The sequence below is a fragment of the Heterodontus francisci genome, chromosome 38 (genome assembly GCF_036365525.1).
Source record: "Heterodontus francisci isolate sHetFra1 chromosome 38, sHetFra1.hap1, whole genome shotgun sequence".
NCBI lineage: Eukaryota > Metazoa > Chordata > Chondrichthyes > Heterodontiformes > Heterodontidae > Heterodontus > Heterodontus francisci.
Genome location: NC_090408.1, coordinates 41594465 through 41615749, shown reverse-complemented (window position 1 = coordinate 41615749; position 21285 = coordinate 41594465). Strand labels below are relative to the sequence as shown.

At 42.8% G+C, this 21285-nt stretch overlaps 1 protein-coding gene across 2 annotated transcripts in view; it reads right to left on the bottom strand.

Moving 5' to 3' along the window:
• Positions 1 to 21285, bottom strand: part of spg11 (SPG11 vesicle trafficking associated, spatacsin) — a 151670-nt gene that overhangs the window by 42318 nt on the left and 88067 nt on the right. For both annotated transcript variants that reach the window (XM_068018211.1, XM_068018210.1), the window contains exons 26-28: positions 17828 to 18028; positions 16771 to 16878; positions 1022 to 1184 (exon numbers count right to left, since the gene is read on the bottom strand). In XM_068018211.1, coding sequence (XP_067874312.1) covers positions 1022 to 1184; positions 16771 to 16878; positions 17828 to 18028 — 472 coding nt within the window. The remainder of the gene's footprint in view (positions 1 to 1021; positions 1185 to 16770; positions 16879 to 17827; positions 18029 to 21285) is intronic.

Here is a 21285-nt window from a genome sequence, read left to right as displayed (position 1 = left end):
AAAATCGATAGATTTCTGGATACTAATAACATAAGGGATATGGGGAGAGCATGGAAAATGGCGTTGAGGTAGATGATCAGCCATGATTTAACTGAATGACAGAGCAGGCTCGATGAGCTAAATGGCCTACTCCTGCTCCTATGTTCCTAATTCTGTATAACTTTTTTCCCCATTTATAAACCAATAAATTCCTACAAAAATGGTTGTATTTTTGGAATAAAAACAAGAAATACTCAGCAAGTCTGGCAGCATCTGTGGAAAGAGAAACAGAGTTAACGTTTCGGGCCAGTGACCCTTCTTGAGAACATGTATTCTTGGAGTATTGCTGCATTATTTGTGTAACACTGCCCATTCCGTTCCCCGTTGCCCCACTAACACGCTCCCTCACTGGGTTAATCTTATTATTACACTTTCTGATGTGATCAGTGTTGGGGATGAGTTGCCACACCTGTACCTTTGTCCTGCCATGTTTCAAAGGATATCCTATCCACTACTATGTTCTCAAGCACTGCTGTATACCCTAGTATTCAAGATTCCTTTCAGATTATAACTTCCGCCTATCCACTTGCTTATTTCAATTGGTGTTTTATTCCAGAATTCAGGTTAAAAGACGGTCTGAGATGCCACAGACTTGAGCACATAATCAGGTCTGACACTTCAGTGCAGTACTAAAGGAGTGCTGCAATGTCAGAGGTCCCATATTTCAGATGAGGTATCAAACTGAAACCCCATCTGTCTTTTCAGATGGATGGAAAAGATTTTAAGCGCTATTCTGAAGAACAATAGGGAAGATCTCCTGGTCTTCTGGCCAATACTTAACCCTCAATCTACATCACTAAAACAGATTATCTGGTCATCATCTCATTACTGTTTGTGGGACCTTGCTGTGTGCAAATTAACTACATTGCAACAGTGACTACACTTCAAAAGCATTTCATTGGTGATAAAGTGTTTAAGGGTGTCCAGAATTTGTGAAAATGCTGTGTAAATGCAAGATCTTCAACTTGACTAAAATCTTTACCATTTAATTTGAGGGCAGAGTCCACATCAGCCAGTAACTGCAGCAGTTTGCCAAGTTCATACTGTGTCGGACATTGATGCATCATCAGCTCCAGAAGCATACCAGCTTGCGATTCCATCCAGTGTACTGGGATTTCAGTGTCTGCTGAATCTGCAGCTTTCAACTATGGCAAGGAAAATAAAAATTTGGGAAGAATTATATGATTACACAGACCGAACATTTTTAAGACATGTAGAATAATTACAATTTTGTTAAGACTTCCTAAAGGTGGAATTTTTGCAACACGCCCATTTCCACATTAAGTTCAGATCTGTTAATGGACAGGGCATGACAGTATCGGTAGGAGTCACCATCGCCACAAGGACTGTGCAGAGAAATCCCATCTTCACATTGAGGATACCCACCATAGTGTTGTGTGGCACTATCACCATGCTAAATGGGATCGATTTCAAACAGATCTAGCAACTTAAACTGGGAATCCACGAGGCGCTGTGGGCCAACAGCAGCAGAATTGTATTCAACCAAAATCTGTAACCTCATGGCCTGGCATATCCACCACTCTACCATTACTATCCAGCCAAGGAACCAACCTTGGTTCTATGAAGAGTGTAAGAGGGCATGCCAGGAGCAGCATCAGACAGACCTAAAAATGAGGTGTCAGCCTGGTGAAACTACAGAAAAGGACTACGAGCATGACAAAAAGCAGAAGCAGCATGCACTAGACAGGGTTAAGCGATTCCACAACCAACAGATCAGACCTAAGCTTTGCAGTCCTGCCACATCCAGTTGTGAATGGTGGTGGACAATTAAACAACTAACAGGAGGAGGAGTAAACTCCACAAATATCCCCATCCTCAATGATGGGGGAGCCCAGCACATCAGTGCAAAAGACAAGGCTGAAGTATTTGCATCCATCTTCAGCCAAAATGGCAAGTGGATGATCCATTCTGGCCTCCTCCTGAGGTCCCCAGCACAGATGCCAGTCTTCAGCCAATTTGATTCACTCTGTATGATATCAAGAAACGATGGAAGGCACTGAATACTGCAAAGGCTATGAGCCGTGAACAGTGCTATCAAGTGGCACTTGCTCAGCAATAACCTGCTCACTGATACTCAGTTTGGGTTCTTCCAGGGCCACTCAGCCCCTGACCTCATTACAGCCTTGGTCCAAACATGGACAAAAGAGCTGAACTCCAGAGGTGAGGGGAGAGTGACTACCCTTGACATCAGGCAGTATTTGACCGAGTATGGCATCAAGGAGCCCCAGTAAAAACAATGGGAATTGAGGGAAAATTCTCTGCAGAAAACCCTCTGCACAAAGGAACATGGTTGTGGTTGTTGGAGGTCAATCTTCTCAGTCCCAGAATATCACTGCAGGGGTTCCTCAGGGTAGTGTCCTAGGCCCAACCATCTTCAGCTGCTTCAATGACCTTCCCTCCATCATAAGGTCAGAAGTGGGGATGTTCACGGACGATTGCACAATGTTCAGCACCATTCGTGACTCCTCAGATACTGAAGCAGTCCGTGTCCATATGCAGCAAGACCCAAACAACATCCAGGCTTGGGCTGATAAGTGGCAAGTAACAATCGCACCACACAAGTGCCAGCAATGATCATTTCCAACAAGAGAGAATCAAACCATCTCCTCTTGATGTTCAATAGCATTACAATTATTGCAAGCCCCACTAACAACATTCTGGGGGTGACCATTGACCAGAAACTGAACTGGACTAGCCACATAAATACTGTGGCTACAAGAGCAGATAAAAGGCTAGGAATTCTGTGGCGAGTAACTCACCTCCTGGCTCCCTAATGCCTGGCCACCATCTACAAGGCACAAGTCAGGAATGTAATGCAATACTCTCTACTTGCCTGGTTGGGTGCAGCCCCAACAACACTCAAGAAGCTCGACACCATCCAGGGCAAAGCAGCCCGCTTGATTGGCACCCCATCCACTACCTTCAACATCTACACCCTTCACCACCAACAGTGGCAGCACTGTGTACCATCTACGAGATGTACTGCAGCAACTCCACCAAGTCTCCTTCAACAGTACCTTTCAAACCCAAGACCTCTACCACCTAGAAGGACAAAGACAGCAGATGCATGGGAACCTGCTTGTTCCCCTCCAAGCCACACACCATCCTCACTTGGAACTATATTGCCATTCCTTCACTGTCACTGGGTCAAAATCCTGGAACTCCCTTCCTAACAGCACTCTGGGTGTACTGAAACCCCAAGGACTGCAGCGGTTCAAGACTGTAGCTCACCACCACCTTCTCAAGAGCAATTAAGGATGGGCAATAAATACTGGTCTATTCAGCAATGCCCACATCCCCTGAACAAATTTTTAAAAAGAGCAAAAGAAGAATGTTGTACAGGTGGGGCAGTAGCTCAGAGTCGAACAGTGGGAACATGAGAACAGGTGGATGTTTTTCTCCATTATTTATTGATTTCAGGGCTTTTGTATGTAAATCTTTCTCTCGAGATGAAATGGGAAGAGGAAGAACTGATCATAGGCCATGTAGAGTCATAGAATCATAGAGAGATAAAGCACTGAAACAGGCCCTTCGGCCCACCGAGTCTGTGCCGACCAACAACCACCCATTTATACTAATCCTACATTAATCCCATATTCCCTGCCACATCCCCACCCATTCTCTTACCACCTACCTACCTACACTAGGAGCAATTTACAATGGCTAATTTACCTATCAACCTGCAAGTCTTGGGCTGTGGGAGGAAACCGGAGCACCCGGCGGAAACCCACACGGTCACAGTGAGAACTTGCAAACTCCGCACAGGCAGTACCCAGAACCAAACCCGGGTCACTGAGGCTGCGGTGCTAACCACTGCGCCGCCCCATATGTTTTGCATAGAGCATTTTTTTTTCCCTCGAGAAAGCCCTGAACCTCAGTAAAGTCAGGGGGACCAATCTGTGTTTCACAGACAACTCTGACAATAGGCATGTTATGAAATACACTAAGTTCACTCCTTCCAAAAATTTATAGTACTTCAGGGACTCTAATACAAATGAATTCCTTGGAAAACATACATCCTCGACGATGGTCTGTGGAAGGAGTGCTCTTGATTGATTGAACTTGGTCTCATCTCTTTTCACTTCATGTTTTCTTAAACAGCACCATCATGATAATTAAGCCAGTGTGGATGGAGACTTTAGGCATTTTTACCTTTAGTTTGGAGTGCAAGATTCCAACCTCCATACTTTGAAGATGTGAAACCTATGGTTTGTGCTGCTGGGATAGTTTTAGTAATATGAACACTGGTGCTATCTGAGCTAAACAAACACCAAGGACTGAATTTTATGGGCTCTCTAGGGATGGGAACGGAAGCGGATGGACCTACTGAATTGTGGCAGAAGGCGAGGGCCCATAACCTGATGCCTTCCAATTTAGTTCGTGGTGGGGAAGGCCGAGAACTGCTTTCCCACCCCAGGCCAATTAAGACCCTGTATTGGGGTTGGGAGTCCCTCCTTTGGGGGCAATCCAGGCCCCCCAGAGGCAGTGGCCGGCCCCCCTCCTCCCACCGGGGAAGACACCCCATCACCTCGTCGCTGAGGCCTGTCTGAATAGCCCTGGTGACCTGACCCCACTCAACCTCTCCGGGGATCTTTTCGCCGCTGCAGACCCTCCAATTGGCCGGCAGCTCTAGAGATGGGAGCTTGTTCCTTAAAGGGACGGCACCCCCAACAACAGTTAATTGCCTGCACGCCATGTAATTGCAACGGGGGTCCGAAGGAGGGCAGAGGCAGGGTCTCCCCTGCCTTCTGGCCTGCTGCCGGGACCCCCATCGCCAGAATAAAATTTAGTCCTAAATGTACAAATGTCTTCTGCAAACCAAGGGAACCTAGAAAAATCTATCTTGCAGCACTGGCTGCCCATATTAAGGGCCGTAGTTTGCACTGCAGCTCGAGTGTGTGAGTGTACCAATTTTAAATGCACTCAAAAATCAGCAAGTTCTGTTCCTCATCACAGAAATCCTGCCACAGCACTTTTATCTGGTGTGGGCTGCAACAAAAGGGACATCTGCTTTCAGTCTGCTTTTAAAAATAAAATGCTTTTAACTGCAGGCTACAGGCATCTCTGAAGCCTCTATCTGTACTTAAACAAATTGTTTACATAGGGAATCATCAGAACATACGAATTAGAAGCAGGAGTAGGCCGCTCGGCCCCTTGAGCTTGCTCCGCAATTCAATAAGTTTATGGCTGAACTGATTACCCCACATTTCTACCTACCAGGAGAACCTTTCACCCGCTTGCTTATCAAGAATCTATCTACCTCTGCCTGGGCGGCACAGTGGCGCAGTGGTTAGCACCGCAGCCTCACAGCTCCAGCGACCCAGGTTCAATTCTGGGTACTGCCTGTGTGGAGTTTGCAAGTTCTCCCTGTGTCTGCGTGGGTTTCCTCCGGGTGCTCCAGTTTCCTACCACAGCCAAAAGACTTGCAGGTTGATAGGTAAATTGGCCATTATAAATTGCCCCTAGTATAGGTAGGTGGTAGGGGAATATATAGGGACAGGTGGGGATGTGGTAGGAATATGGGATTAGTGTAGGATTAGTATAAATGGGTGGTTAATGGTCGGCACAGACTTGGTGGGCTGAAGGGCCTGTTTCAGTGCTGTATCTCTAAATCTAAATCTATAAATCCAAAAATATTCCAAGACTCAGCTTCCACAGCCTTTTGAGGAAAAGAATTCCAAAGACTCACGGCCCTCAGAGAAAAACTTTCTCCTCATCGCTGTCTTAAATGGGCAACCCCTTATTTTTAAGCAGTAACCCCTACTTCTAGATTCTCCCACAAGTGGAAACAGCCTTTCCACATCCACCCTGTGAAGACCCCTCAGGATCTTATATGTTTCAATAATGTCACCTCTTACTCTTCTAAACTCCAGCGGATACAAGTCTAGCCTGTCCAATCTTTCCTCTAAGACAGCCCACCCATTCCAGGTATTAGTCCAGTAAACCTTCTCTGTACTGCCTCCAGCGCATTTACATCCTTCCTTAAATAAGGAGACCAACACTGTACACAGTATTCCAGATGTGGTCTCACCAATGGCCTGTATAGCTGAAGCATAACCTCCCTTTGTATTCAATTCCCCTTGTGATAAATGATTACATTCTATTAGCTTTCCTAATTATGTGCTGCACCTGCATACTAACCTTTTGCGACTCATGCACTAGGAGACCCAGATCCCTCTGCATCTCAGAACACTGCAATTTCTCACCATTTAGATAATATGCTTCTTTTTTATTCTTTCTGCCAACCTATGTACTAGTTAAAAAAATTAACTATTTACAATTAAGTAGGTCTGTTACTAACGAGCATAGCATCTGCAATGGTAATTATGGGAAAATTACTTTATGCTGCTGCATCTAGTCTGAATATTACAATATTGACTCATTCTTCCCCTTGCAGTTTAACTTGATTCCTGACTGCCTTACTGATGTGAAGTCATTAATGCTAGAAATTAGTAAACTTGAATGTCGCTAATGCTCAATGCATTCCTTATCTCCTTTAACAGGTGTTAACCCAGTTGAACTGAACAAGTAGGTGAACCTTTCCACTAAAACAGCAGATAGAAGACTGTCAGACAAATGCATTTGTAAATTAATGTCACAGACACTAATCTCTACACTCAACTATTATTGTTCAAGTTTCTGACTAGGGAACTACTTTGGCCAGTTCCAACCTTTCAAAAAGAGTTCTACCCCTTTTCAGCTGATTTACTTTTTAAAAACTGAACATTTCCATTTTTTTTTTGGCTTCACTTTGGTAACTGCAGAAAAATTTAAATTTTCTCTATCTTTCATTTGGCTTCAGGTCTCCCTCAACAATCTCAAAATGGTCACTTGTTTTCCCAGAGAATGTTAATTTATCCTTTTTTTGGTGATTAAAGTACCTACAATTTCAACTTTAGCAGTCAGATTAAAGCCACATTCTGTCTTTCCTTCCCCAACCCAGGGACATCAAAGTTAAAATTGGACCCATGGAAATAAACACAGCCAAGATTTTTTTTATACCAGTAACATTCAATAAAGAGGGAATTATTTTGTAGAAAAACATGTTGAAAAATGATCCATTTTCCCCAGTGGTGTGTAAATGCAATGCATTTGTGGTACTGTGCTGAGTTAGCAGGTTGGCAGGTGACAGGGTGGTTACAACTGTCCTCTAACTAGAAAACAGAAAAGATAAAATCAGGAGTTTCCACATCAATGGCCCTAATGAAAGTTCTTGTGTGATGGCATCGAGTGACAATGGGAATGGGTTCACTTGTGGTGCATCCCAATGCTCACTGTCTAGGCTCAGCGTTTGTGGAGTTAACAATTATCAACGGTTAACTTTATAAACCTGACACGAGCAGCCTTTCTGAATGATTTTAACACAATAAATATAACAGACATCAGCTGCTCTGACTTTTTTTTTAAGATTAACTATTTATGCTAATACTAACATGTAAAATTAGATTGTTAAAGCTAGGAAAAACAATAATCATTTCTCTGCTACTGTGTGCTGATGGTACAACTACTTTTATTACCCTTTTATTAAAACTGCCCTGCTCACCTATCAGTTATTTTTTTTTAAAAAGAGACAGAACTATAAACAAAGGGACACATGTTCTCACAGAAAATACCTCTGCCTGACTATCCTTTCAAGAAAGGAGGTGGGGTGGCGGTTGGAGAAATTAAACTATCTAATTGCCAACAAGGGAATTTTTTTATCTAATGCAGATTAAAAGTGGACAGCGTGTGGCACACGTTACCTCACAGAGATTCCAGATTGGAACAGAGTCACAATAGTAAGAGGGTGAATTTTGAGAAGAGCTATTAGGCAATAATAGAAGATAGGGCCCATGGGCTGGATTCTATAGGTGGGCGAGCCTTCCCCAGCAACGGTGTCCGGCACCATTGCGCAGACAGCGTTGCCATTTTTAAAGGGCTTAGAGCCCTAAATGACAATTGAAATGTTTAAAGAGACAGTGAATTTAAAGTTAATAAAAATGAATAAAAAAAATCTTTCCATACCCTCTCCTACTCCCCCAATAGCATTATGTCATTTCTGCCCTTCCCCGCGCCCCCCCCCACAAAATACTTACCTTGAATATGTGACCTTCCCCCCACCCCCTAAGTTCAGAACCTTTGTCCTTTACCCCTTCCGTCACCTCCTCGATCAATCAGGTAAGTTTGATCCCGCTCCCCCCACCCCCCGGCACTGAGAAAATTACCTCCTCCCCACAGGTGTCACGCCTCATTTCCCCAATTGGGGATTTGAAGGCATGGCAGTGCCAGCCACCAGGATGAAGATTGTGGCAGCAAATCAGGAGGTGAAGGGATCTTCATTAATTCTGGTAAGGTAACCTATTTAAATATGTAAATTGTGGTCCCGTCACCGAGCAGGGCGGTGGTGGTGCTGTCACGAGGCATGTCTGTTGAGATCAGGCCGTGCCCTGCCAGCGCTGGGGTTGGCGGCGGGCCTCATCCGGAGCGATCTTCATGCCATCCCCACCCCCTCCCCTACTGCCACTGTTGCAGAAGTCGAGGGCTCTATGAAATTCAGCCCCATGTGTAGCTCATTTCCACTTTGATCCTTGTAGCCAAGTAAGTAAGGGCTTTTAATACTGAAAAAGAAATAAAATAACTTTTGGGAAATAACTTTGTGTGCAACCCATTCAGCACTAAAGTCAATTTCCTGCCTATTCATGTGCTCTGCGTAGATTATCAGATATCACAAGCACTTTTAGATACAAAGTGAACGTAGTACTCCAAGGGAGATACCGATGTGCAAACAGAAGATGGACAATGAAAGTCATTATTCTTCACATTGGTTGATTAGTCCCAGTGGATGCACCACTATTAAGCAAGAAGCACCCAAACACAGATGTATTGCAAGCCCCTCAGTAAGGTTTGCTGAGCTGGCTTCAAGAATTTGATACCAAAATTCAGATCATGACTAAAAATGACACCTCAGATAATGGTCTGTCACTGTTTTTTTTTTAAATGTTAAAGTCCGTTACCTTTAGACTATTCATCATCCCACTGGATTGTAAAATATTTCGCTTTTACAAAAAGAGATATTATTTGCAAACTTGATTCACAATTTGGGAATATAAAAAAATTAAGTACAAAAACAACACTAACTAACGGAAAACTCAGAATTTCTCTTTCATCCTCTGCACCTTCCCCTCAAAACAGTGTTACTCCCACATGTGCTACGCTGTACCTGACCATGCCCTAAAACATTACAATCAGCACTGTACAAGATGGGATGTTAAAGGATGGTAAGATCTCAAAAACCTCCACTGGAGGCCCAGTGTCAGCACGTCTAGTCCATTATATGAAATGGAACTCCAGGATGTGTGTGTGAATGGTTAAATAATGCCTGTGAATCTTTGGCTCATGATGGACTGAAGGTCACTGCTGTGAAGTTACAGTGAAGTCCATTTATACAAAAATCTAAAAGCGAATACTGCAGATATTGGAAATCTTAAATAAAAACAGAAAATGCTGGAAATACCTCAGCAGGTCAGGCAGCAGATATGAAAGGTCACTGACCTGAAATGTTAGCACCATTTCTTGCTACAGATGCTGCCTGACCTACCGAGTATTTCCAGCATTTTCCGTTTTTATACAAGAATCTAGCTTGTCACTTCCTCCGTCGCTCACTGCACAAGGATTATTTTAAATTTCAATCCAATATATTAGTAATGTTAATTTTAAATAGTCAAACCCTAGTCCCAGTTATTTTTCAATAAAATGCTGCATCAGTTAATAAATCATCTAGAGGGCCTAAAACAAAGTGGGCAAATCTTTCAACAAAAAAAAATGTTTGAGATGTGGACACTGCTAGCCAGGATTTTACCCTTGAAAAGAGACTTCATTTATATAGCGCCTTTCATGATCATTGGACGTCCCAAAGCACTTTACAGCCAAGAGGTACTTTTGAAGTGTAGTCATTGTTGTAATGCAGGAAACACAGCAGGCAATTTGCACACAGCAAGCTCCCACAAAGAGCAATGCTAATGGTATGTTAGGGTTAATCGCAAGAGGATGGGAGTTCAGGAGTAGGGAAGTCTTGCTTCAATTGTATAGAACCTTGGTTAGACTGCACCTGGAGTACTGTGTGCAGTTTTGGTCCCCTTACCTTAGGGAGGATATTATTGCCATACAGGGAGTGCAACGAAGGTTCACCAGACTTGTTCCCGGGATGGCGGGACTTTCCTATGAAGAGAGATTGGGGAAACTGAGCTGTATTCTCTGGAGTTTAGAAGAATGAGAGGTGATCTCATTGAAACCTACAAAATACTCAAAGGGACAGACAGGGTAGATGCAGCTAATATGGTTCCTCTGGTTGGGGAGTCAATTTTAAAATAAGGAGGAAGCTACTTAGGACAGAGATGAGGAAAAATTTCTTTACTCTGAGGGTTGTGAATATTTGGAATTCTCTACCCCAGAGGGCTGTGGAAGCTCAGTCATTGAGTATGTTTAAAGCAGAAATTGACAGATTTCTAAATACATAATGGGATATGAGGATAGTGTGGGAAAAAGGCATTTAAATGGATGATGAGCCATGATCATACTGAATGGTGGGGCAGGCTTGATGGGCTGAATAGCCTACTCCTGCTCCTATGTTCCTATAATGACCAGATAATCTGTTATTGTGATGTTGATCGAGAGATAAATATTGGCCAAGACACAGGGGAGAACTCCCCCACTACTCATCTTCGAAATAATGCCATGGGATCTTTTATGTCCACCTGAGGGGGCAGACGGGGCCTTGGTTTAAATCTTATCCAAAAGACAGCACTCCCTCAATACGGCACTGGAGTGCCTACCTTGATTTTTGTGCTTAAGTCCTGGAGTGGAACTTGAACCTATGACCTGGTTACTTAGAGAAAAGAGTGCTACCAACTGAGCCACAGCTGACACACCAGTCCAAAGTCCTTCTGCTGATTAGCAGGGAATTCTAAGATGTTGACTAGCAACAATAAAGGAAGTATGAAATATGCCCAAGTCAGGGTAGTGCAAAACGTAGAAGAAAACTAGCAGCTGGTGGTGCTTCCATGACTTTGCTTCTCCTGTCCACAGTGGCAAAAGTCAAAAAACTGTGAGATGCTGTCAAAGTAACCCTGGCAAGTTCCTGCAGGACATCCTGCAGATAGCACATTCTGCAGCCATAATGTGCCAGTGGTGGAGGTGGTGGAAAAACAGTCCAGTGCCAAGGGTGCCAATCAAGCAGACTAATGCAGCTGCACCCATCCAGGCGAGTAGTGAGCATTCCAGCACATTCCCAACTTAAGACAAATAAGTGATTAAGTGGCTTTGAGGAGTTAGAAGTTGAGCAACTAGTCAGAGTTCCCAGCCTATGCCCTGTTCCTGTAGCTACAGTATTGGTTTGGCTTTGCAGAAGTTCCTAGTCAACAGTGAACCCCAGGTTATTGATGGTCGGGGACACAGGGGCACAGCCTCAGGATAAGGGGCCAATTATTTAGGACTGAGATAAGGAGAAATTTCTTCACTAGAGGGTTCTGAATATTTGGAACTCTCTACCCCAGAGGATTGTGGATGCTCCATCGTGGAGTGTATTCAAAGGCTGGGATAGTTAGGTTTTTGATCTCAGGAAATCAAGGGATATGGGGAGTGGGCAGGAAAATGGAGTTGAGGTAGAATATCAACCATGATCGTATTGAATGGCAGAGCAGGCTCGGGGGCCATATGGTCTACTCCTGCTCCTATTTCTTATGTCCTTATTTTTGATGACCGTTTTGCAGCTGGAAGTTGAGGGAGGTGACTGAGTCATTATGAGTTAGTGATAGTCTACCTTGCTCCCAATACCTCTAGTGAGGTAGCTCTTGGAAGGCTTGAGTTCAGTACCAGAAATTCGCAATGAGTAGAAGTTCACAAGCAGACATTTCACTAGGCTGCAGGACAGCATATTGCAGACACACTGCATTTTAAACAGCAACTACCCATTAAATGACCTGAAGCTCTGTAATGAGAATAGATTGTTGACAAGGATATTGCTCGTAGTGGGGCTTCACTGGATATAATAATTAAAACTAGCTTCTCCAACCATCTCTATGCTGCTCTGTCACAATTTACAAAAGTTTATCCTGGGAAGCAGCCAGAAATGAGAACCACGTCATCACAGATGGCATTCAGCTGGGGATGTTATGATCAGTACATGGAGGATCTGGAGTTCAGCCAAGCCAAGCATCTGGTCAGATTTTAAAAGTGTTTCAGAATCTTTTTCTGGAGCTCCCTGTTGCTAAAAAAAAAGCTATGCCGATCTCAAAAGGAAACTCCATCTTATTTCATCATCCAACTTCAGAATACATTATCCAGTATTCTGATCAAGCATCCAGCTTGCAGGACTGTGTATTGTTCACAGTCATGTGGAGTCCACTGCATCACTGATAGCCTACTTGCCAAAATGTTCCAAGTGAGATGTCACTGTATAAAAGATTTGCTCTATAAAACTTGCCAGAGAATTCTTGGATGGCAAATAAGTTTTTGTGAGCTATAGCAAGCTGAATTTAACCACACAACTGTCTTTTGCCTGCAAGACTGAAGGCCTTTTATGGCAAAGACACTGTCAATAAATCCTTCACACATCTTGTAGGGGCGCAGCAAAAACACTAAAGCTCTGGGGTGCAACACAAGAAAAAGATATTTCAAACCAATTGTCAGCCACTGGATTGCATGCCATGGGAGTAAGTACCATAGGAATTCTTCATTGTGTTTACTGGGAAATGGGCAAGAAGCCACCTATGACATTGAAATTCAGGAATCATTTTGCCTGTTTGGGCTCTATTGTAACCCCAGCAGGGACATCAGTCAGTGTTCCAGCTCACTGAGTCAATTTGTTCACCTTCGCAAAAATATATAAATGGCAACAACCATTACCCTGGGTTCCTTCACAGCTTTTGTAATTAATGTTTTCTGTCTGGCAACACGACACAACATATTTACTCAATGTTAAATGTTCTAAAGAAAGAAAATGCCAACTGCAGTGAAACCATCCATGTTAATAGAATTTTTACTGAAAAGCATATTTTAAAAAGTTGATGATTCCCCACCCCCGCACTCGCAAAGGGACAAGGTTATTTTTAAAGACATTTCCCAGCTCGAATTATTACTGTACTATATCTGTCAATTCAGGCCAGTCAGTTTTATTGCCAGATCAGTTACAGAAGTGGGCTCTAGAGTGAAGAAATTGGAAGGTTCATTTCCTTATGGATCTCCTCAGAGGCTCTAAGACACAGATGACATTTAGAGGCAAAGTTTTGTAATGAACACACAGACAGGTGACTATGAGGACTTTGTGGCATTTGGCTGCTACGTTCATCTGTTAAAATTAATATGTTCAATGACACTACATTGGTGCATAAATACAATGTGAAACACAATGGTAGAACATAGCCTGATGCCCATAATTTTCCATACATTTTTTTTTTGAGAATTAGGATATATCTTACTAAGCTGCAGTTTCTGGTAGTAACTGTTTTTAGCTACGGGTCAGAATTATGACTGAAGTAGAGCACAAAGTGCACTTATACCAGAATTTCCTGCACCCCATACTCCAAATTACAAGAACTTTCCTTTCTATTTTAGGGGACAGCAAGTCCAAGTGTGAGAAATTGGATGATGATTTAGGCTCATTCCAAATACAATTACAGCACTACTGAGTTTAGTTTGACCAGCCTCAAGTTTCAAGTATTCATTGTAAGTTATTGAAAAAGTTATAAATTGCTGGACTGATTCCATCATTTCAGTAATTACAGTCTACAGGAAAATTGTTTTTTGACTCTAAGTTAATAGAACTATCAAACATCATTCCAGTTTTAAATAAATGTACATAAGGAAGGTTGTAGATACAAGGATGCTCATACCTCAAGTACTGAGGGGGCCTAATCTGTAGGCATCAAGTTTTCACAAGTGTAAAATAACAAGCGGTGGCTTATACTTTGCATTTTGGGATTCAGGGCCTGAAATGCTGCAATATCAGTCTCCTACTTTGAGGGAGTGCTTTTACTCACTGATTGTCTTGTGACTGAAGATTGAAACTGCAATACTAAGTTGAGCAATTGCAAAGATGACTTGAATGCAAGATTCCAACAAGAAAGCAAAGCTAAAAGCACTACCAGAAGGACGTGAAGGCTTTGGAGAGGGTACAAAGAGGTTTATCAGGATGTTGCCTGGTCTGGAGGGCATTAGCTATGAGGAGAGGCTGGATAAACTCGGATTGTTTTCACTGGAACGATGGAGGTGGAAGGGCGACATGATAGAGGTTTACAAAGGTTTACGAGTGGCATGGACAGATTGGATAGTCAGAGCTTTTTCCCCAGGGTGGAAGAGTCAGTTACTAGGAGACATAGATTTAAGGTGCGAGGGGCAAAGATTAGAGGGGATGTGCGAGGCAAGTTCTTTATACAGAGGGTGGCGAGTGCCTGGAACTTGCTGCCGGGGGAGGTGGTGGAAGCAGGTACGAGAGCGACGTTTAAGAGGCATCTTGACAAATACATGAATAGGATGGGAATAGAGGGATACGGTCCCCGGAAGTGCAGAAGGTTTTAGTTTAGACAGGCATCAAGATCGGCGCAGGCTTGGAGGGCCGAATGGCCTGTTCCTGTGCTGTACTGTTCTTTGTTTATTACCTACATGGCCAAGCTTGTTCAGTCTTATCTTGGCAGATGCAAGCGTTTCAACTCAGGGTATGAGTATGTGTTGGGCAGCCCATTCAATTCCTGGAGCAAATTACTATAGTAAAACAATAATTGTTCGATCGGTGGCATGCTGCCTCATCACATCATGTATAGCAAGCTTCAATTCACCAGGTTTGCTTATTTTGCTGTGGGCATGAACTAAATGCTAGAAGATAGCCAGAACTGTAACAATGTCAACTCTTGCTGCACAGATTATAAACCTGCAATAACTTTTCATTGATGAAAATTTGCTTCTGTTTATTTTTGAGATTTTAATTGTGCACCACCGAGGAAGTCACATGCTTTGGTAATAAAGCTTACTCAATTGTGGTACAATAAAGAAAAGTTTTCTGTCAAAGGCAACCAATGTCAATAACATGGGTCACAAGACTCCACAAAAAACAAATATGTCCAGTAAATTCAGGTTCCAGTCTTCCTACACATGGCTATTTGAATATTGCAGTTTAAATCCAGTTGCATCTATTTTTTATTGTATACTGGCCTCAAATTTCAAATATACATTGCACGTGTATCTATTTACTAGCGCAAGCTGTTGGTGCAGAGTGGTAGTGGTGGTGGACAAGAAGAGAGATTATTTAAGATTTTGAAATCAGGGAGAAAGGTGGATGTGAAGAAGTTTTCTGTGCTGAATGTGGAGAAGGGAATCAGGATAATTTAAGGAACAGAAATCAACTTTAATACTCTTGATAAATGGCCTTATCCTGAAATATTTATTTGTACAAATGCCCTACGTGCATTATTCTACGTGCCTAAAAAAATCATGTTTGGCCTTGTATCCATTGACATGCAACTGCTTACACTTTGTGAGGCTCTGTCTGCATGGGCCTTGATCCCAGCAGTTATGCCAGGCTTTTGCTCACTGGTCCCCTCCAGCCTAGAGGATGCTGGAGTTTGTAGGGTCAGTGGGAAGTTCACCTGCACCATCATGAATAACCATCAATCCGTGTTGCTCAAAACTCTGCTTAAGACCTTCCAACAGGTTATGAGCTGAGGTGTACCTAGTATTATGAAGAGCCAGATATGGTCTCTCAGCATAGGGAACCCTATGTAGGTGGCCTTGTAAGGATCAGGAAGAGGCTTCACCCTCTACAACGTGGATGGGAATTCTCAATTCAGGTCAGGATCCAGTATTTTTGGATCTTGGCCTTTTTTTGAGCTATTCCACCAGATTAATCGTAGGATTCTAGCAGAACAGCTGAGGGAATTCAGACCCCTTAAAAGCTTTTTTCCTAAAAGCTGGGTTGTGTATTCTGTAGCTTACAGGAGCACATAATTCCCAATTTTATCCAAGTTTATATAAACTGAAGGATACTAGTTACTCTTTATAAGTTGAAATGATCATACCAGGAGACAGTAAAACTACTGCGAGGTCATATGATGGCTACAATTTTGCTCCCAACATTTCCACTTTAGCATAGTCAATAGATTTAGTCACAATAGGGATACGTATATATGTGCACATTCATAGAGTCATGGAGAGATACAGCACTGAAACAGGCCCTTCGGCCCACTGAGTCTGTGCTGACCATCAACCACCCATTTATACTAATCCTACATTAATCCCATATCCCCTACCGCATCCCCACCTTCCCCTCAATTCTTCTACCACCTACCTATGCTAGGGGCAATTTACAATGGCCAATTTACCTATCAACCTGCAAGTCTTTGGCTGTGGGAGGAAACCGGAGCACCCGGAGGAAACCCACGCGGTCACAGGGAGAACGTACAAACTCCGCACAGGCAGTACCCAGAACTGAACCCGGGTCGCTGGAGCTGTGAGGCTGCGGTGCTAACCACTGTGCCACCCTTGCTATGCCGTCCCTATGATTCTATTTGCTTCTGCCTACATTCTGATTCTATACTCTTAAACATTTGATTCTTTGCTACCTACAGCCCAGGTCTAAGAAAGCACTGCTGCACGATCTCTGATTTATTACAACTTGTGGTCTGAACTGTTCCAACACAATGCAGATCAACTTCACAGAAAGATGATAAATTACAGACTCACAGAGAGTAGGCATTTCTGGAATTCTTGAAGTTTCAACTTCGATTCCTGGTAATTTTTGTGTTCTGTGCATAGTTCGTACATCTCCAACATGTAGACCCAGGGACAGTCCTTTCAAAAAAATCAAGATAAAGTGACATGGGGAAGAGCAGGCCTTTTGTTATGTCAGAGATTAATAGCAATGGCGGTTAGGTTCAGCTACAACTACAGAATCTTACTTTTGCACAAAGATGATGCACTCCTTCAACATTAGTACTGTAATTTTTCTGGAGTGACTGCTCTGTAGGAGACGGTCTGCAAAATCGCATAGTCATCACCAAGAAAAATGATCAGTTAATCCCCTTTTTTGGTGGTATTAAATGAGGGAGGAGTGTTGGCTGAAGAACTCTGCTTTTCAAATACTGCCTTGGGACCTTTAATTTAACATTCTCTCAAATGGGCAGACGGAATCCTGGTTTGGTGAGAACGACACCTTCAACAGCGCAAAAAATCACACTGCAAATGCTAGCCTTAATTCTGAGCTTGGGTTTTTGTGTGAGGTCCAGACCTAGACATGAGTGCAATACCAACTCAGCCAAGCAGAAAGACTTAGGGGCAATTTTAACCTAACTGGAAAACTTACAGCATCATGATTTCACTTTCAGATCTGCAAAATGCTCAGAGACATCTTTCCAAATACAACCAGTTGTAGCAGATGGAGCATCATCAGGCTATTGAAATAGAGGAGCAGTACAGCAGAGTCCAAAATCCCACTCTCATCTGAGAATCACACTTTCCTGGTGGGACCACTAAATAATAAATCAGCATTGGGAACCCTGGCTGATTTTTACTCTTCCTACCTCTAGGGTGATGAACTCTGTAGCTGAAATTAGTCAGCTTTGATGAGTGACCAAGGATTAAACTTGGGACCTTCTGGCTTTATACTAAATTAAGTAGTGCCTTGATCCACCAGGGAGTCTAGTATTTGCTTGCTAATGGTGTCTTCATCTGCATCAACTTGTTCTATTCACTGGCTAAAAATTGAAAAAGCATCAAATTAAAAATACATATCATACACTACCTTCTGAAAAAGCTGAAATCCTCGGACAAGTTGTTTACTTTTTCTTCTTCCTAATAACACCTTCCACATCAGTGACAGATCGTGGAGATTCCATTCATGGTACTCTACTGAATCATTAATGTGCTTTGTAGCTTCAGAGATGGTTGCATCATCCGATGACATAATAACCCAGACACAAAGACACTGAAGAACATCGGTCTCCTGTGAATCAAAGGGAGAGCAATTACCCAGAGCAACAGCTGAGCAATCACACAGACAGGGGTGAAGATTAAAACCATCATATCTGAAGTCCTTGACTCCAAAATCAGTCCTTTCTCCTGCTACCTCCAGGCTTTTTAGACTCATGCTTGATGTCACCTAATCTCTACTTCCTACAGTTTCACTTTGGTGATGGTCTGTAACCTGGCCTTTCACCTTAATTTCTCAATTTAAACTTTTTTAAAATTACAGTCCTCAGAAGATGTGTTAACATGCTGATAAAGGAAGAGATTTAAAGCTCAAGCATTTTTCTTTGTTCGATTACGAATATTCAATTTATTCTTTATATGAAATAAATCTAGTTTCAATGATTAGAAAAGTCAACAAAATCACTAATGTACTTTATTCGTTAATTGATTGATTATGCCTGTCCCAATGAAAATCTTGCTTTACATGATTATGATTTACAGTCACAAGGACTTCCTTTGTATGATGAATGTTCTGATTAAGATCAGTTCACAGCAATTGTTACCATTTGAAATAGTTTTGTGCATATATTTTACTTGAGAGCAAAGTTACTGGATTAACTGCATATGATATGCAGTTAAGTTCCTTCAGCATAGTGACAATCAATAAATCTATAGTTAAGAAGTGTTCTTAGTGCATATTAAAATATATTCTACCTTGAATGATATTCTGTCACCAAGGAGAAATTTCAGGTCATTTATATTAAGATGTTGCCATTATGTTAAATTTAGCTCTCAAGGGCTGAAATCTGTGAACGCTCATTAGACTCAGTTGAAACTTTGGCCAGGGTGGTATTCTCTCACACATCAGTTTTGAGACAATGGTCGGAATTTTACGCCACCCCAACGAGCCGGATGGCGGCAGGGGGGTGGCATAAAATGGAGCGGGAGGCTCCAGGAGGCTTTCCCAACCCACTTCCGCCTCCCTTTACGTAGGGCAGGGGGGGGGAAATGGCCCGCCCGCCCTAGGCCAATCAAGGCCCTTAAGTGGCCCGATGGAGCCTGCTACCCCAACCACCCCCAAGACCCAACATGCCCCCCTCCTCCTCCAAACGACGACCCTGGCCTTGCCGGGGCCCCACCGATTATCCCCAGCAAGGCAACCAAAACCTACCTGCCTTCCTGGCTCCCAGCCATCTTCTGTGCACGCTGGGCTACAGTCCCAGCAGTGGCCACTGCTCCCGGTGGCACTGCTGGGACTAAAAACTGCAGACCCATTGATTGGCCGGCAGCTCAATGAGGCGGGACTTCCTCCCTCAAGCGGATGGAAGTCCCACCTCGGAACAATTAAAGCCTAGGACCTGTAAAATATGGAACGGATCCACAGGCAAGGTGGAAGCAGGTTCGTCACTGACTTTTATATCGGAAGCCGGCTCCCGTCCGCCCACCGTAAAAGTTTGGCCAATGAGGCTTGTTAACACATGAGAGAGAGGAAAAAGGGTGCCATGTTAGAATGATTTCATTTATTTGAGCCCAGCAGAGCAAAGCTGCCAGAGAAGACCACACTAGGGAAGCAGTAGTCAGATTTTTTTTTTTAATAACAGTGCAATGGACAATTCCTATACATGGGGGATAATGAGAGGTTAATCTTTTTGGTTTGCTAGTTGGAAGTCAAAAACAGTCAACAGTAATCTGGAATGAAGGTCAGACATAGGGTAAAAAAATCCTTTCACAGTTTAGCAACAATTACATAGGGTAAAAAAAAATCCTTTCACACATTATTTATCATCTTATTTAGAGATACAGCACTGAAACAGGCCCTTCAGCCCACCGAGTCTGTGCCGACCATCAACCACCCATTTATGCTATTCCTACACTAATTCCATATTCCTACTACATCCCCACCTATCCCTATATTTCCCTACCACCTACCTATACTAGGGGCAATTTATAATGGCCAATTTACCTATCAACCTGCAAGTCTTTTGGTGGTGGGAGGAAACCGGAGTACCCGGAGGAAACCCACGCAGACACAGGGAGAACTTGCAAACTCCACACAGGCAGTACCCAGAATTGAACCCGGGTCGCTGGAGCTGTGAGGCTGCGGTGCTAACCACTGCGCCACCCAATTTGAAACAATTAGTTTCAAAGGTTTGCCAAGTGAGAGGAGCCTACTAAGAGGGGTAAGTGTGGGGTACTTTGTCGCTTTCTATGTTACAAGAAGCTTTAGGAAACCGATTGAAATTTACAGTTATCTACATTCAGTTCATCATCTGTAAATAATAAACATGTTTGTTGGTTTTTAAGTGATCTAATTTCAATAGTTCATCAGTCTTTCTTCTTGAAGAAAGGAGAAATGCCTTGGGGTGGTGGGATAGGTGTGAGATTAGAGCGTCCAGCTTTCACAATCAGGGGTTTCAATACCTGGTTCATATTATTGTATGATTATATATTGGGCAACAGAGCTAACTCCTGATCATAAGCGATAAGGAGTCTATTAATGGAACCCATCTAAAGAATATCCAATGCAGACACAAATTAATTAGGCAGCTGACATTGTCCCTTTTATTATATTAAATGCATTCAGTATGAAGGTCTAGCTCATTGCAATCTATCTCAGAGAATGCAATATTAAAAAATGGAATGATGATTTTCAGGTGCAACAGTAAAACTGAAGCCAGTTTGATCAAATTTGGGGGAGTAAACCTTTTAATATAGGAAATATTGCCCCTGCGCATCTGCAGCTAGATGGCTCTTTCATGGAAAGATAGGAAATAGGAGCAGCAGTAGGCCATTCGGCCCCTTGAGCCTGCTCTACCATTCAACTAGATCATATGATCTTCTACCTCAACACCATTTACCCACATTATCCCCATATCCATTGGGTGGGGGTATAAGAGAAAGACACAGCTTGATTTTGCCAAGAGCGCTGGGGGAGCAGACATCCTTCCTGGACAAAGCCAAGGATATACTTTTTTTGCCCATTTTCGTCTTTTCCTTTTCTTCCAAATGGTCAGTGGGAGGGAGGCTGCAATTATTGAATGTTACAATTTCTGCCATTAATACTCTAAACATGTAAAACGAAAGGCATGTTATATTTCACTCATGTTATTTAAAAAGTACTTCACTGGTTGTAAAATGCTTTGGGATTCCCTTAGGTCATGAAAGGTGCTATACAAATGGAGGTCTTTTTTTCTAATTGTGTAAAAAAAATTTTTTAAACAAAACGGAACTGAACTTTTGTCAATCATTTCATTAGATAGATTAGCTTTGAATCTCAATTGGATGGCCATG